Raw genomic sequence first — 17,225 nt, 5'->3', positions numbered from 1 at the left:
AGGGGGACAGAATGTTTTTTCTTTCCTAGATTTGAAAAAAAAAAAAAAAAAAAAAAAATGTCATCTAGGGGAGAGGAAGCATTTTTTTTATCCCCCAAACAGGTGTTTGGGCATTTAACTATTCATAGTCCCAGGTACCAATAAGCTAGCAGGTGTACCTCGGTATTGTACCATGGCATCCGGGTCAGAGGGTACAAGAGGTGGGGATTCCCCCAGAGAGTCTGAGGTCTCGGACAAAGCTATGCCGCTGCTTTCCCCACAGGGAGCCTTGGGGCCATCGGGATCTGGGGCTGGAGCTGGCGCGGGTCAGTCCAACCCTAAGATGGTCACGGAGGAGGTATTACTCACCTCTTTAAAAGAGATGCAGAAAAGCATGGGAAAAATGATAGCCGCAGCTATGCGGGGCAGTAAGCGGAATAGATCTCCGTCGCCCGAGCGCGGACCCTCAGAAGAGGAGGTCCTTTCCTCAGGGGAATTGGACGACCTCTTGGACAAGGACCAAGTAGGTTCAGGGATCGAAGATCCGGATACAGAGGAGTCTGGAGCAGTCTCCCAAGGGGAGAGCTGGTGGATTCAAGCCTTAACGGACTTGGTCCATAATGCATTCAACTTACCAGTACCAGATCTCCAGGTATCTACGGTTTCAGCTTTGGGCTCACTGAGGGCGCCTCAAAGCAATGCAGTATTTCCGATCCACCCTCTACTAGAGGGAGTTTTGTTCCAAGATTGGAACAAGCCAGATAAAATCTTCTTACCACCTAAAAGATTCTCTGCCCTATATCCTATGGAAGATAAATTTTTCAAGAAATGGGCTACTCCGGCAGTGGACGCAGCCATCTCATGTATTAACAAATCATTAACATGCCCTGTAGAAAACATACAGGTATTCAAGGATCCAGTTGATAAACGCTTGGAAGCACTACTTAAGAACTCCTTCACTACTGCAGGGGCAGTAGTACAGCCAGCTGTGGCTGCGATTGGGGTTGCTCAAGCATTATCGGATCAAGTTAAGCAGATGCTTAAACTTATTCCTGCCCAGCAGGCAGAAGAATTTTCGGATGTCCCTAGGGCCATATGTTTTACAGTAGACGCAATTAAGGATTCTATCCAGCAAGCGGCACGTTTATCGTTATCCCTTATCCATATGAGAAGACTCTTATGGTTAAAAAGCTGGGAGGCCGAGCCCCCATGCAAGAAGCTCCTGGTAGGGTTCCCCTTCCATGGAGGACGACTCTTCGGAGAAGACCTAGATAAATACATTCAAACCATTTCAAATGGCAAAAGTACTCTCTTGCCAACTAAGAGGAAGTTTCAGGGGCCTGCGTTTAAACGACAGTACTCCCCTGGGCAGGGGCCCTCTAATGCCAAACAGTATCGACGGCCTCCTGCGAAAGCAAACTTCGGCTTCAACAGCAAATCACAAGGACAGGCTGCTAGAGGCAGAAAGCAGTGGGTTCGCAAACCAGCAAAACCAGCCCCCAAGCCGACCTTATGAAGGGGCGCCCCCACCCACGAAGGTGGGGGGAAGGCTGCGACTCTTTTCAGAGGTTTGGGAAGCCAGCATTCCCGACGAGTGGGTACGGTCTTCCGTGGCCACGGGCTACAAATTAGATTTCCTAAGGTTTCCTCCTCTTCATTTCCAGGAGTCGAGGGTTCCAAACGATCCGGAGAAAGGAGCCGCATTAATGTCGGCATTAAATCATCTACTTTCCCAGGAAGTAATAGTAGAGGTACCAGTCCTGGAACAGGGGCGCTAGGTTTCTACTCCAACCTATTCATCATCCCGAAGTCCAATGGAGATGTCAGGCCAATTTTGGACCTAAAGATGGTAAATACATACCTAAAGATCCGCTCATTTCGGATGGAATCCGTGCGGTCAGCAGCTACCACACTCCAAAAGGACGACTTCATGGCGTCCATAGACATAAAGGATGCCTACCTTCATCTTCCAATTTATCAGCCACATCAAAAATATCTACGCTTCATGGTGGCTTCGCGTCACTTCCAATTCGTGGCGCTTCCCTTCGGGTTGGCTACGGCCCCCCGGGTGTTCACGAAGGTCCTAGCTCCAATCCTAGCCAAACTAAGGATCCAAAGGGTCACGATCCTAGGATACCTGGACGACCTCCTAGTCATAGATCACTCGTCTCCTGGCTTGGAGCGAGCAGTGGCCCTCACGGTCCAATACCTCGAGAGGTTCGGCTGGGTCCTAAATCGAGAAAAGTCAGCTTTCCTGCCCACAAGGCAGTTGGAATATCTCGGCATGAGATTAGACACAGAACAACAAAGAGTGTTTCTACCTCTGAGAAAGGTCAAAGCCATCAAGGAATTAATCCTACTGGTTCTAAGCAAGAAGGAACCGACTATTCGCCTATGTATGAGGTTACTAGGCAAGATGGTGGCCACATTCGAGGCGGTACCATACGCCCAGAGCCACTCTCGCATCCTGCAGGCAGCCATCCTGTCAGCATGGAGCAGAAGGCCACAGGCCTTGGATATCCCGTTGCCGCTCTCATCAAGAGTCCGACAAAGTCTGTGTTGGTGGTTAGACCCTCAGAATCTAGTGAAGGGGAAGTCTTTCAGCCCAGTGGCTTGGAAGATAGTGACCACAGACGCCAGCCTGACGGGCTGGGGAGCAATTTTGGATGGTGGCACTCGCCAAGGTATTTGGGCAACGCCAGAGAAGCAGTTGCCCATCAACATCTTGGAGCTCAGAGCTGCTCGACTAGCCCTCAGGGCTTGGACGTCAAAATTGCAGGGGTTCCCGGTGAGAATTCTATCAGACAATGCCACGGCCGTGGCATACATAAATCACCAAGGGGGAACCAGGAGTCAAGCCGCTCAGAGAGAGGTGAGCTTGGTTCTCCTATGGGCAGAGGCTCATGTGCCCTGCATATCGGCAATATTCATTCCAGGAGTGGACAACTTTCAGGCGGACTTCTTAAGCCGCCAGACTCTATTGCCGGGGGAATGGTCTCTGCATCCACAAACCTTTCAAGCACTCTGCCAAAGATGGGGAGTGCCGGACGTGGATATCATGGCATCGAGACTCAACAAGAAGCTAGACAGGTTCATGTCCCGCTCAAGGGATCCGATGGCCTGCGGAACCGATGCGTTGGTTTGCCCTTGGCATCAGTTCAAACTTCTTTATGCGTTTCCCCCGCTCCAGTTACTACCCCGCCTGCTGCGCAGGATCCGGGTGGAGCACATACCAGTCATCCTGGTAGCTCCAGCATGGCCCAGAAGGGCATGGTACTCACTAATCTTAAAGATGGTAGTGGGAGACCCTTGGACTCTTCCCCTACGGCCAGACCTGCTATCGCAAGGTCCGATCCTCCACCCTGCCTTACGGCATCTAAATTTGACGGCCTGGAAGCTGAATCCCTGATTCTCAGGGGTAGAGGTCTGTCTCAGAAAGTAATCTCTACCCTAATCAGAGCCAGGAAACCGGTCTCTAGGGTGATTTATTACAGGGTCTGGAAGGCCTATGTAGGCTGGTGTGAGTCCAAGCGATGGCTTTCTCGCAAATTCACCATTGATAGAGTTTTAAGTTTTCTCCAGCTAGGAGTGGATAAAGGATTGGCATTAAGCACAATCAAAGGACAGATTTCTGCTCTGTCAGTGTGGTTTCAGTGGCCGCTGGCCACCCACTCGCTGGTTAAGACCTTCCTTCAAGGGGTCTTACGTATTAAACCTCCAGTTAAATCCCCGCTTTGCCCGTGGGATTTAAACCTTGTTCTGTCAAGTTTACAGAAACAACCGTTTGAGCCGTTGGCTGAAATTCCTTTGGTTTTACTGACAAGGAAGTTAGTATTTTTGGTCGCCATAGTTTCCGCAAGAAGAGTATCGGAACTGGCGGCCTTATCCTGTAAGGAACCATATCTTATTTTTCACAAGGACAGGGTCGTTCTCCGCCCTCATCCTTCCTTCCTACCGAAGGTTGTATCCAGTTTTCATTTGAACCAGGATTTGGTATTACCATCCTTCTTCCCTAAACCTACTTCCAGAAAGGAAGGGTTGCTGCATACCTTGGATATCGTCAGGGCCATGAAGGCCTATCTTAAAGCTACAAAGAAGATCCGGAAAACAGATGTGCTGTTCATATTACCGGATGGGCCCAAGAAGGGGCAGGCAGCTGCAAAGTCCACCATTTCTAGGTGGATTAAGCAATTAATCACTCAGGCCTACGGCTTGAAAGGGTTGCCTCCTCCAGTATCATTAAAGGCTCATTCTACTAGGGCCATGGGCGCCTCCTGGGCAGCACACCACCAGATCTCTATGGCTCAAGTTTGCAAGGCGGCAACCTGGTCTTCTGTCCACACGTTTACAAAATTCTACCAGTTGGACGTAAGAAGGAGGTCTGATACAGCCTTTGGGCAGGCAGTGCTGCAGGCTGCAGTTTGAGACCCTCGGATTCCGGGGGCTCCTCTTTTTTGAGTTAAATTTAAAATTTAAGATTATTTTTCTCAACTAAGTTGGATTTATTATGATTTGAGTATTTCTCTAAATTAAATCCTTTTGTCTTGGAGATGTTCTCCCTCCCCTCATTGTGAGCATTGCTTTGGGACATCCCATATAGTAATGAATATGCCGCTCTGTGTCCCGTGATGTACGATAAAGAAAAAGGGATTTTTAATACAGCTTACCTGTAAAATCCTTTTCTTGGAGTACATCACGGGACACAGAGCTCCCACCCCTCTTTTTGGGGACCATTTTGGGAGGCATACTGCTTGCTACAAAACTGAGGTACTCCTCCTATGGGAGGGGGTTATATAGGGAGGGGCACTTCCTGTTTGAGATTGCCAGTGTCCATCACCTGAAGGTACTCCATATAACCCATATAGTAATGAATATGCCGCTCTGTGTCCCGTGATGTACTCCAAGAAAAGGATTTTACAGGTAAGCTGTATTAAAAATCCCTTTTTTACTTTCCATCTGTGGCCCCATTGGGGAGATTTTTTCCTTCGCTGCCTGTTCCTTGTCTCTGGGACAGAAAGACCCAGACAGCCATAAAAATCTTCTCAGATGTTCTATCCCCTTTACATGCAAACACTTGCATGCGCTAATTTTTGACTGAACTGGGGTTGGGCTTTAACACGCCTCACTGCTCCTCATATGAAACTTTTTTTGCTGTGGTTATATTCTACCAATGGAGAGAAGAGTCTGCGAAGGAGCCTAAATCGGTTCTTGAATGGGCATAAATATACAGTGTTTTAACATTTCCAAAGCTGAATGCGCTTAGTTCGCGGTGTTTAGAACTACGGGTTCTTGGAGATCTGTGATTGTAAGAGACATATACGAAGGGCATTCAAGTCAAACCAGGACTTTTGCGGTTATATAATAAAAGAACAAATTTCAAGGAGTAGAAATATTTGTTTGTATGCCTGAACCACCCCAGGACAGCCTGCTTCATTTCGTCATCCGTACTGAAATGCAGACCTCTGAGGAACTCTTAAGAGTTCTTACAGATGGAAATCACTTGGAGTGAGGTCCGGGCTGTAAAAGGGATGTGGCAACAACCTTCAGCCAAGCTGCTGTGATGTGCTCTTTGTACGGTGAGCAGTATGAGCTTGTGCGTTGTCTTGGAGAAACGGGATACCCATAGTGATCAAACCAGGCCATTGTTTCCTTTAGACATGTATGCTCATCACCCAGGACACAACAGAAGTATTCATTGTTGATCGTGGCACTGCAGGGTAGAGAATCCACATGAATAACACTTACCATCACTTTACTTGCATAAGCAATTGTTCGAAATTTTAATGGCGATTGTGAGTCTGCATGCTTCCACTGCTTTGATGCTCATTTTGATTCCGCAGAAAAATGATGTGCCCAGCGTGCACAACATTTTTGAAAAGCCAAATGTTCGTAAATGATTGTGTTTATCGTTCCCACAGAAAGATTTAATTTGTGTGTCTTACTGCGGCTGTGCTTGAAGTTTTCTGTAGATATCTGCGGGTTTTACGCCTTCTCTCACAAGAGACTTCATCACCACTCACTGTTCCATGCACGCGCTAACACTGTTGTCTGACCCGGACTGGGACAAAAAATAGGCCCAGGCATTTTAGACCGGGCGGGGGGGCGCAGGGAACGGCGCTTCGCGGAGGTTAATGATGGGATGTGGGGTTCCAGCACATTGTACCTCTGGACCCCTTTTACATTACACAGTGCCTTGCACCTCTGGACCCCTTTACAATACCTAGATTCACGGAGGTTAATGGTGGGATGTGGGGTTCCAGCACATTATACATCTGGACCCCTTTACATTACACAGCACCTTGCACCTCTGGACCCCTTTACAATACACAGCACCCTGGACCCCTATACATTACATAGCACCGCATCTCTGGACCCTTTTACATTACACAGCACTCTGCACCTCTGGGCCCTTTTACATTACACAGCACCCTGCACCTCTGGACCATTTTACATTACACAGCACCCTGCACCTCTGGACCCTTTTACATTACACAGCACCCTGCACCTCTGAACCCCTTTACATTACACAGCCCCCCACAGTTTGTTACACAGACACACCCCTAACAGTTCTGAACCCACTGCATGTTACACATACCTCCCTACAGTACAGACCCCCTCCCTACAGTACAGACCCCCTCTACAATACAGCCCATACAGACCCCCCCCCCCCCCCTACATTAGCCCACCGGTATGCCCTATGGCCAGTCCGGGCCTGTCTGCCACCTTGATTGACAGTCTCTGTACTGGCCTACGACATGTACACCGCCTACCAGTAATAGGACACGCTTGTCACTTACTACTGCATGTAGTACCGCCACACTAGCAACTCCCAGTTTGTCTTAAACGCCCCTTGTATTTTTGGAATCCAGCACTGGTGATATTACTTCTAGCTACTTTGCAGTGTGTTACCTCTGTCCACTGACTGTATAACTTTCTCTTCTCTTATCAGTTATTGAAATAAAATGTAATGAACTAAAGATGTATGCATTATCTTATTTTTTTTAACCACAATTGTGTGTTCTCAGGATACTGCCGGGCCGGATCAGTGCCATGACAGCTGGTTTCCAGGCAGCAATTTACTGTGCAATATGCGCCATGTTATAAATTATGTACGGGTGAGAGTACCAGACACTGCTCCGGAGGTGCGGAGAGACCCTCCAGCAAGTACTAGCTCAGATGGACCCTCCTCCTCCTCTCAGGTACGTGTTTTTTTTTTTTGGATTCGTTGTCTGGATCTGATGTAGTACACAGTGCTAAGTCATATGTTCACAACCTTTTCATTAAATATTTTACATTGTTTCTCCTACCTGATTGGTTCAGTGCCACTATATCTGAAGGGAAAAAAAATACACACACATGTGTATGTATATGTGTGAATGGCGTGTGTGTGTGTGTATGGAAGAAAACATCCTGTTAACTGAAGCCCAAACTTTTTTGGTTAGAATAGGGAGTGGGTAAATCATGTGGCAGGATTTTCTATTTGTATATGGCTAGTTCCCGTCACTAGCTGTCCTGCGCATATAACAGCAACTGAGAGGGTAGTCCCTTCTTAAACTGTTGTCACTAAAACAAGTGTCCCTATTTAGTCATGTTATGGTGACAACTCGGTTTTGAGTTTTTCCTAACCTTCTCCTCTAGCCACAGCTGTCACAAAAACGAAAAACAGAGTGGATCTCCCTATTGGGAACACAGACGGCAAAATAAGCCTGATGGGTTCTTGGCTACTTTAACCCCCCCCCCCCCCCCAAAAAAAAACCTTGGCTTCAGATACCATTTAAACCTGCAGTGGGATTAGCACTTTCGCGTAGCAGCAAAAGGGTAGCTGGTTCGAATCCCAACCACGACACTATCTGCTTGGAGTTTGCATGCTCTCCCTGTGCATGCGTAGGTTTCCTCCCCCACACTCCAAAGACATGCTGGTAGGTTAATTAGATCTTTCACAAATTGGTCCTAGTATGTGTATGTATGAATGTGAGTTGGGGACCTTGGATTGTAAGCTCCTTGAGGATTGGGACTGATGTGAATGTACAATGTATATGTTAAGCGCTGCGTAAATTGTGACAGTGCTATATAAGTACCTGAAATAAATAATAAATAAATCTTACCTGCCGATCCTTGCCAGCCATGAGCATGCACATCTAAAAGAATGTTGAGAATGTTGTTTTTTTCCATATGACATTTCATGGAGATTGCCCTGTTTTTTACTTTCCGCTATAAAATGTATCCAATAAAGAAATTAAAATGTCCCCAAAAATTTAGGCCAATGTGTGTTCTGCTACGTATTTTTTGGTAAATAATATGCACAACAGTTATAGAGTACAATATAACTTTATTTTTATACTAGTAATGGTGGCGATCAGCGACATTCTGACATTTTTGTAGGAACCTGTGACACTAAAACAGTGATCAGTGCTAAAAATATGCACTGTCACTGTACTAAGGACACTGGCTAGGAAGGAGTTAAACATCTAGGACGATCAAATGGTTAAATGTGTGCCTAGCCAGTGTTTGTGTGTACGATGTGTGGGGTGCTTTTAATAGGGGTTGTGATGGAATTTATCCCATGCTTTGCGGGGAAAAAAGTCCATCACTTGTCAGGACGGAGCTCTGCCTTGCCTCTCTGCTTGACGATCAGTGATTGCCTGCAGCGAAAGCAACACATAAGCGGCAAGCCCCCCCCCCCCCCAACTTAAAAGTGCAGAATCGGGTGTATATATACATGATTCTGCACCGAACGGCCGCCCTGTAGCGGTAAATCTGCTATAGGGCGGTCGGTAGGTAAATGGCATGTTGCGTTGCACTGTGCTTCAGCTAGGTGCTTTAGGATGCCATTAAAAATAAATGGCAGCACGTTGCACCCACATGCTTTAGCGGACCCCAACAGTGTAAATGGGCAGTAAAAGCGGCAAGATTTTTTGGGTGCAATTAATTTTGGATCTCACTATAGTATGGACATATTTCAAAATGGCATTTGATCACATGAAATAAACTGCTTTATTATCCATTTGCCAGAACGCCAGAAGACCATCCTCAGTCCAGAGAGAGGTAGACAGACGTGTGTGATAAATACATGTGCTGCTGTGGATTTGAAGTGCATCTTGAAAAGCTTTATGATGCTGCATGGTGTATTCCTCTAACTTCTCTGAAATATAGCTTTTCTCTCAGAAGTGTTTGGTAGTATTGATGGTGTTTAGTGCTACTAACTCAATATGATGAATAATACCTTCTCCTGGTTTATGAATATTGATGTAATCTGCACTAAAGTCATTATTTTTCCCCAGAACATAAAAAATATTTTCACTGCGTATGCATTGGAATAAGCAGTTTCTGGAATCTTATGGCATGCTCTATTTTATGAGAGCATCATGGTCAGACTTTATAGACATCCGGCAGTCTTGCATATTTTAGCAGATTAAGCAAATGGGGTCGGTGTAACTTAAAGCGGTATTCAACCCAAAATCAAACCTGTATTAAATTGCGGCTAAACCATTCTTAGATATGGCTGCATTGGTTTTTCTTTTTAGGTTTCTTTCCTTTATCTTCACCTGGTAATCCTGACAGTAAATCTGTTGTTTTTCAACAGAACAAGCTGTTCTGTAGATGTTGCAGTGTGGGATTTGAGACGAACCATTTACTGCTGACGGGTGCTTACAGTGACCAGCTCTTATTTATGTAAAACCTTTTTCCTCCTCCTCCTCCTCCTCCTCCTCCTCCTCCTCCTCCTCCTCCTCCTCCTCCTCCTCCTCCTCCTCCTCCTCCTCTTCCTCTTCCTCTTCCTCTTTCTCCTCCTCTTTCCCCTCCCTCCTTCTCTTCCTTTTCCTCCTCCTTTTTCCCCTCCCTCCTTCCCTCCTCCCTCCTCCCTCCTCCTTCCTCCCTCCTCCTTCCTCCCTCCTCCTTCCTCCCTCCTCCTTCCTCCCTCCTCCTTCCTCCCTCCTCCTTCCTCCCTCCTCCTTCCTCCCTCCTCCCTCCTCCTTCCTCCTTCCTCCTTCCTCCTCCTTCCTCCCTCCTCCTCCTCCTCCTCCTCCTCCTCCTCCTCCTCTTCTTACTTCTTCTTTCCCCTCCCTCCTTCTCTTCCTTTTCCTCCTCCTCTTTCCCCTCCCTCCTTCTCTTCCTTTTCCTCCTCCTCTTTCCCCTCCCTCCTTCTCTTCCTTTTCCTCCTCCTCTTTCCCCTCCCTCCTTCTCTTCCTTTTCCTCCTCCTCTTTCCCCTCCCTCCTTCTCTTCCTTTTCCTCCTCCTCTTTCCCCTCCCTCCTTCTCTTCCTTTTCCTCCTCCTCTTTCCCCTCCCTCCTTCTCTTCCTTTTCCTCCTCCTCCTCCTCTAGCTTCCTCACACTGTGCATGAATAAAACCTAAAATAAATTACAATCAAGAATTTTGTACCACTATTGTATGTTATGACACATGGAATATCAGGATTGATACTCAATGTACATTTAGATAATGGGTGAGACAGTTCAAAAATCACACTGATCTGACGTGTCATAATATACAATGGCGGTTATAAGTTGTTTTTTTTTACTGTAATTTTGTTTCATGTACATTTTAAGCTTCGTGAAGTCAAACTCCCTGAAGAAGCCGCAGAGGCAAAACATGTTGGGCAGGATTATTTACGTAAAGCCAAATATGATCAGGACTGTTATTATGTTGTGATTTATATTGGCGTGAATTGTTTTTATGGAACAAATAAAATTGTTACTTTTAACTATGTTCTGTGACTAGCACTTAAAAGTCCCATTTATTGTTACTTTCGTTGATCTGTACAAATAATGTTCACTTCTAGTCCATTCTTCTTAGGTTTTGTATGGCTGAGAATGGCACTGATTTTATGTTACATTCTATAGACTTGGACGTACGCACAGGGTGTTCTGGGTACACCCTAATTGCCCAGTGTGGTGCAGATTCCCCCTGTGTAGACCCCCTGATATTTCAACAAAGCTCCCTAATGGGGCTCCTAAAAAAATAAAATTAAAAAAATTATTTTAAAAATGGTTTAAAAAAAATAAAAACTATTGACCGCATTAATTGCTCTGCTGACAGTGTATATATACACATGCACACGCAAGGAACTGGTTTTTGAGCTTTTGGGTGCACACCCTAGTTCAATAGGCTATGCACACCTATGTATAGACATGTCTTCTAGTTGTATATTAGGATAAATACACACTGTTAAATCACATTGTTTAATAACTAAACCTCCATACTTGACATTTGACAGGTGTATGAGCCACCTCTAGTCCTGGAATGTGCGATTCATTTCGAGAAAATAGGCTTTGGGAGGAGAATGGAACCCAGCTTTAGAAATTATTCTGGCTGAACATTTCAAAACTCACTGAGAGCTCTATGGACTTTATTTTAGGGAAAGTAAATTAATTTGGATGAATGGCATTGTACGGGACTGCATCTGTATTGGCTATAAATCATCCAGCACTTGCTGTGTGCTTGGCTTTCTATGTAAATGAAGTGTAATCATTGTGTGCCGCACTTGTTCAATTCTGCATCAGTTAAGCATAATTGCCAATCTTTATGCAATATATTCTAGAATTATTGATGACCTTTTCTTGTGCCCTTGTAGCAGTGCTATGAAACTGTGATCGAGAAGGGGAAAAATTGTCATGTTTGCGTTTTTGTGCTAGGAATTCAGTAAAAGGCTTTGTTTCAGTTTTTGGCCTAAAAATACAGCTAAACATATTTGTGTAGGTCTAACTCCAATGGATATTGCATGTCAAAGGAAAGCTGTGTAATGAGAACTTGCTGGTTCAGAAGGGCTCCGATCTACAGGTGTTTTGGATCGCACAGGTTACGTGTGTTCGTTTGGTGAGCGCAGTACAGGATGACAAGTACTTTTCGCAGTAAACTGTTCATGGTGTTCTGTTTAGATGAATAGGGAGATGTTTCTCTCGTAGTGTTTAGTGTCTTTCCTCCCCTTTAGCATTTTTGACCATAGCCAGAAGTCCCAATCTTGCTCCCAATAAGTGGTCTTCCCTACGTCAAGTATATGTGTTTTGACAGTTTATTGCTTGGCTCTCTAACCAGTTCTGTTTTGTGATACGCTATTTCAGCTGATGTTATAGAAGGCAGAGTTGACAGCCAGTCTCAGAGTTGCTGAACTGTTAGTAGGATGTCTGCTATAAAGTTTTAGCAAATATGGCTTGCATATATTAACTCCTAAAATCAAATCTCCTGATATGGCTACCGTGCTTCCTATTTCAGGGTATAGCCTTGGAGAAGGGAGTAGTGCACAAAGCTCACTCAGTAATATGTAATTTAGTTCCATGACATCAAGAGGAGATGTGCTCTCCTGAACACTCAGGGGTAGATTCCCGTAGAATGGCGTATGTTTGTGCGGGCGTAACGTATCCTATTTACGTTACGCCTCCGCAACTTTTACAGGCAAGTGCTGTATTCTCAAAAGAAAGTGGCGGCGGCGTAGCGTAAATAGGCCGGCGTAAGCCCGCCTAATTCAAATTGTGAAGAGGTGGGCGTGTGTTATGTAAATTAACCCTGACCTGACGTGATTGACGTTTTTCACGAATGGCACATGCGCCGTCCGTGGAATTTCCAGTGTGCGCTCCAAAGTACGCCGCAAGGACGTCATTGGTTTCGACGTGAACGTAAATGACGTCCAGCCCCAGTCACGGACGACTAACGCAAACAACGTACATTTTTCAAATTTTGTTGCGGGAACGAAGGCCATACTTAACATTGGTACGCCGCATATACGCCTCATTAAGCAGGGGTAACTTTACGCCGGGAAAAGCCTAACGTAAATGGCGTAACTGTATTGAGTCGGCCGGGCGTACGTTCGTGAATTCGCGTATCTAGCTGACTTACATATTCTAGGCGTACATCAGCGTACACGCCCCTAGCGGCCAGCGTAAATATGCAGTTAAGATCCGACGGCGTAAGAGACTTACGCCGGTCGGATCTAATAGAAATCTATGCGTAACTGATTCTTTGAATCAGGCGCATAGATACGACCGGCCAGACTCAGAGATACAACGGCGTATCTGGAGATACACCGTCGTATCTCCTTTGTGAATCTACCCCTCAGTAGGCATAATACAGGTTAGCACTCTTATTCAGTTCTATGGGCAAAGGTACATACCAGGTGATAGGCCCTGATGTCACTGGAGGGCCCTGCCTATAGTATACACTCTGGCTAGTGGCAAAATGGCTTTTTTCTTATTGTGTTGCCACTACTGCCCACAGAAACTGGCACTAAGATTGGCACAGAGATTTGGTGCTCAATATATCAAGAATGCTGAGAAAAGAAAGCGGTGCATCATTTGACCTTAAAGCTTACATAACATCTTTCTAATAACCAAACGTTAGAAAAAATGTGCAAATCCTAAATATATTCATTAATATCAGAACATCCTGATGTATGTGCAATAATTAAGCATATCCATTAGTGCTATACAACGGCGTAGAGAGCCTTTCTCATATTCAGCACATCCCCAAGATGGCTGTGCACTCCAAATAGCGGATGTGACGCCACAGATGTGAATCCCCTTTCTGACAAATTTTTATCTTTGCTGGACGCCATTAGGCACACCCTGATTATGTCCAGCGAAGACGAAATGCGTTAACATTCACAACTCCATTTTTGCTGTTTGGAGCGCACGGCCTTCTTGGGGAAGTGCTGAAGGTGCGCTATGAATATGAGAAAGTTGATCTCTGCTGTATCAAGTAAATGTAAGTGCAAATTTAGAATACTGCACCCTTTTTTTTGGTTTCTCCCTCTATTTATACTACTATTGTCCTTTGGGGATCGTAGTTTGTTGTTCAGCAGCTGGCTTTATAGAAAGATTCTTTTCATAAGCACAGGACGCCAAATATTCCATATTAAGAATGCTGGCTGCCTAGCAGTAAAAGGTTAGGCACCCTGATTAGCATTAGCAATTTGCTACAGATGGGGAAAACAAATGGCTACTGTAATATTTTCACTCAAAGGCTATCGGGACTTGGTAGTTTCCCAATCACATAGGACTGTAAACTAACGACGGCCCAAGGCAATGTTATCAATGTTAGATTTTAATCCATCCTGGTTTAAACATATGCTTAAAAAAAAAAAAAATATATATATATATATATATATATATATATATATATATATATATATATATATATATATATATATATATATATATATATATATATATATATATATATATATATATATATATATATATATATATATATATATATATTTTTTAATTCAGATTTTTATCAAATTTTTATTTTAATAAAATGTTTTCTATTTAGGATACATTAATACTTTAGTTTATTCAGCATGAAATGGAGCTTAGTTATGTAGCATGAGGCTGTATATTCTGCAATATTTACATTTTTGGTAAGCTCATTCGGTGAATGCAAGCTGAGATAACATGCACGGCATTGATACATTTACACAATTTCACAGTAACCATGATATAAAACAAAGTTCAGGAATATTCCTTTATCCCATCGCAAATCTATGTGCACTGCAAACTGTATGTTTTTTTTATTTTATTTTTGGGAAGAGAAATGCATCTGTAGCAGGCTTTAAGTGAGAGGAGGAAGGGCAAGCAGTAAAAATGAAAGTGAAACCTTCTGAGCAGCTTAAACCTTGCGATCTTTCTGCACACAGCTTGAAGTGCTTTACTTGTCCATTGAGGAGAGGCTACAGCTGCTGGAACATGTTACATGTTTCACCCTAAATAGGGGTGGAACTTGTACCTGTTCCAAAAAGTAAACTTTTTATAGATGTTGTTGGATTGGCATGCACCTGGACTTTCTATGTTTGCGGGGGGAAAAAGGGTAAACTTTAAAATATCTTCTAGATCATAGGTGTCAAACACAAGGCCCGCGGGCCGAATCCGGCCCTCCAGGCCGTTTCATGTGGCCCTCATACCTCTCCTGCAGCTGCAGGAGAGCTCCAGCCCTCTTCTGGTCCTCCTCCCCCTTTCAAGCAATGCATCCAGCTTCTTCCCAGCGGCAGCATAAGGGAAGGGGGGTGCACTGTGATGTAAGGGAGAGTGCACTGTGATGTAATGGAGAAGGGACTCCACTTCTGATGGTGGGGTGGCTCTTGACATCTAATGTAAGGGAAGGGGATGCGCTGGACATCTAATCTTACAGATACAACCGGCCCTTTTGAAAACAATCATAATGCTGATGCGTCCCATGATGAAATTGAGTTTGACACCCCTGTTCTAGATCATACAAATTGGTGCCGTTTCCCTGTGTTGCAAATGCACGTTTAAAAATGGTTCATCACGTTCCCCTTTACTGCTAATGTTTAGTGTGAAAACCAATTTTGATGTTATTTGATCAGCTTTGTGTTGCAGTTCTTTGGATGCAGCAGGTCCTGAGATGTGTTTGAATTACAAGTAAAGCAGATAAAATGGAGCCTTTTAAACGCACGTGTTTTGTTTTGTTCAAATGCAAAAGGTAATGTTCAATATCAATACCCATCTAAACAAGCCCTTACTCTTTTCTCTCCTTTTCAGAATTCAGGAACGGCTCAAGTTTTCAGCTTGGTTGCTGAACGTCGGAAAAAGTTTCAGGAAATAATAAATCGCAGCAACAGTGAGGCCAATCAAGTTGTGCGGCCAAAGTCATCAGCACTAAAATGGACTGCGCCTGGTTCCACGCCTCAGTTAACTACCGTGATTTTAGAGGTGAAAGAAAGTGTGTTGTCTCTGCTTATTAAACTTCACCAGAAACTGTCCGGTAAGACAGACTCTTACTGCCCTCCCTGGGTTACGGATTCGGACTGTCTTGCTCAGGAAGATCTTTCCAAGTATCTACACGGAGATGGGGTGACTGCTGTAGAAAGAATTTTATTGAAAGCAGCAATTCAGAGCCATTTAAACAAACTCAGCATTGATGAGATTTGCAGAAAAACTGCGCCCCCTGTTCCACCAAAGAAGACTAGCCCTACGGAGAAAAAAACCTTGGACAAAGAAGAAAGGTAAGCAGTCTTTGTAATTATTTTCATAATTCGTCATTTGCAGTCACACCGCACGTTTAACCACTTAAAACCCAGACCATTATGCAGGTTAAGGACCAGGCCCCTTTTTGCGATTCGGCACTGCGTCGCTTTAACTGACAATTGTGCGGTCGTGCGACGTGGCACCCAAACAAAATTGGCGTCTTTTTTTCCCACAAATAGAGCTTTCTTTTGGTGGTATTTGATCACCTCTGCGGTTTTTATTTTTTGCGCTATAAACAAAAATAGAGCAACAATTTTGAAAAAAAATCAATATGTTTTACTTTTTGCTATAATAAATATCACCAAAAAAGATAAAAAAAAAAGTTTTTCCTCAGTTTAGGCCGATACGTAGTCTTCTGCCTATTTTTGTAAAAAAAAATTGCAATAAGCGTTTGCGCAAAATTTATAGCGTTTACAAAAAAGGGGATAGTTTTATGGCATTTTTATTAATATATATTTTTTTTTTTTTACTACGATCTGAGTTTTTTTCTTGACTGCGACATGGCGGACACATCGGACACTTTTGACACATTTTTGGGACCATTGTCATTTTCACAGCGAAAAGTGCTATAAAAATGCACGGATTACTGTGAAAATGACAATGGCAGTGAAGGTTAACCACTAGGTGGTGCTAAGGGGTGAAGTGTGCCCTAAGGGAGTGATGCTTACTGTAGGGGGTGTGGCTGTCGGCGTGACGTCACTGATCGTCGTTTCCTATATCAGGGAACAGACGATCAGTGTCACTGCCACAGTGAAGAACAGGGAAGGTGTGTTTACACGCACACCTCTCCCCGTTCTTCAGCTCCTGTGACCGATCGCGGGACACCGGCGACGATCGGGTCCGCGGTCACGGAGCTTCGGATCGTGTTGCGCGCGACTAACGGCTGGGCTCTTAAAAGCAACGTACAGGTACAAGCCTGTGCCATTCTGCCGACGTAAATGTGCAGGAGGCGGTCCTTAAGTGGTTTAAAGCTTTTTATAAGTATTTCTATCATTGGGATAGAAATGTCTATTGCTAGGGCTCAAAAATATGTGTACAATGTCCAATATTTGAACAATACAGTTTAGAGCAGTGGTTGCCAACCTTTCGGACCTCATAGACCACTAGAGTCACATTATTGAATCCAGCAGACCACCAACATGAATTTTACATGCCTTAAACATACAGGAGCTTCCTGTAGTAAAGACCGGTCACTGTTGCTCTTTCCTTGTGCCAAGTGACTGGTCTTGTATGGAAGGACTTGGTCCCCTTTTCAGCTCTGCTCTCTGCAC

At 44.5% G+C, this 17,225-nt stretch overlaps 1 protein-coding gene across 4 annotated transcripts in view; it reads left to right on the top strand.

Moving 5' to 3' along the window:
- The window catches only part of UBR3 (ubiquitin protein ligase E3 component n-recognin 3), a 266,744-nt gene that overhangs the window by 134,090 nt on the left and 115,429 nt on the right, over positions 1-17,225 (top strand). For 2 of the 4 annotated variants that reach the window (XM_040357780.1, XM_040357779.1), the window contains exons 22-24: positions 7,005-7,178; positions 8,992-9,024; positions 15,469-15,932. In XM_040357780.1, the coding sequence (XP_040213714.1) occupies positions 7,005-7,178; positions 8,992-9,024; positions 15,469-15,932 (671 nt within the window). The remainder of the gene's footprint in view (positions 1-7,004; positions 7,179-8,991; positions 9,025-15,468; positions 15,933-17,225) is intronic. The other 2 variants (XM_040357782.1, XM_040357781.1) reach the window with 1 other exon arrangement.

Source organism: Rana temporaria, chromosome 6, assembly GCF_905171775.1.
Source record: "Rana temporaria chromosome 6, aRanTem1.1, whole genome shotgun sequence".
NCBI lineage: Eukaryota > Metazoa > Chordata > Amphibia > Anura > Ranidae > Rana > Rana temporaria.
The sequence above is the reverse complement of the archived record's forward strand: the minus strand, read 5'-3'. Positions and strand labels throughout refer to the sequence as shown.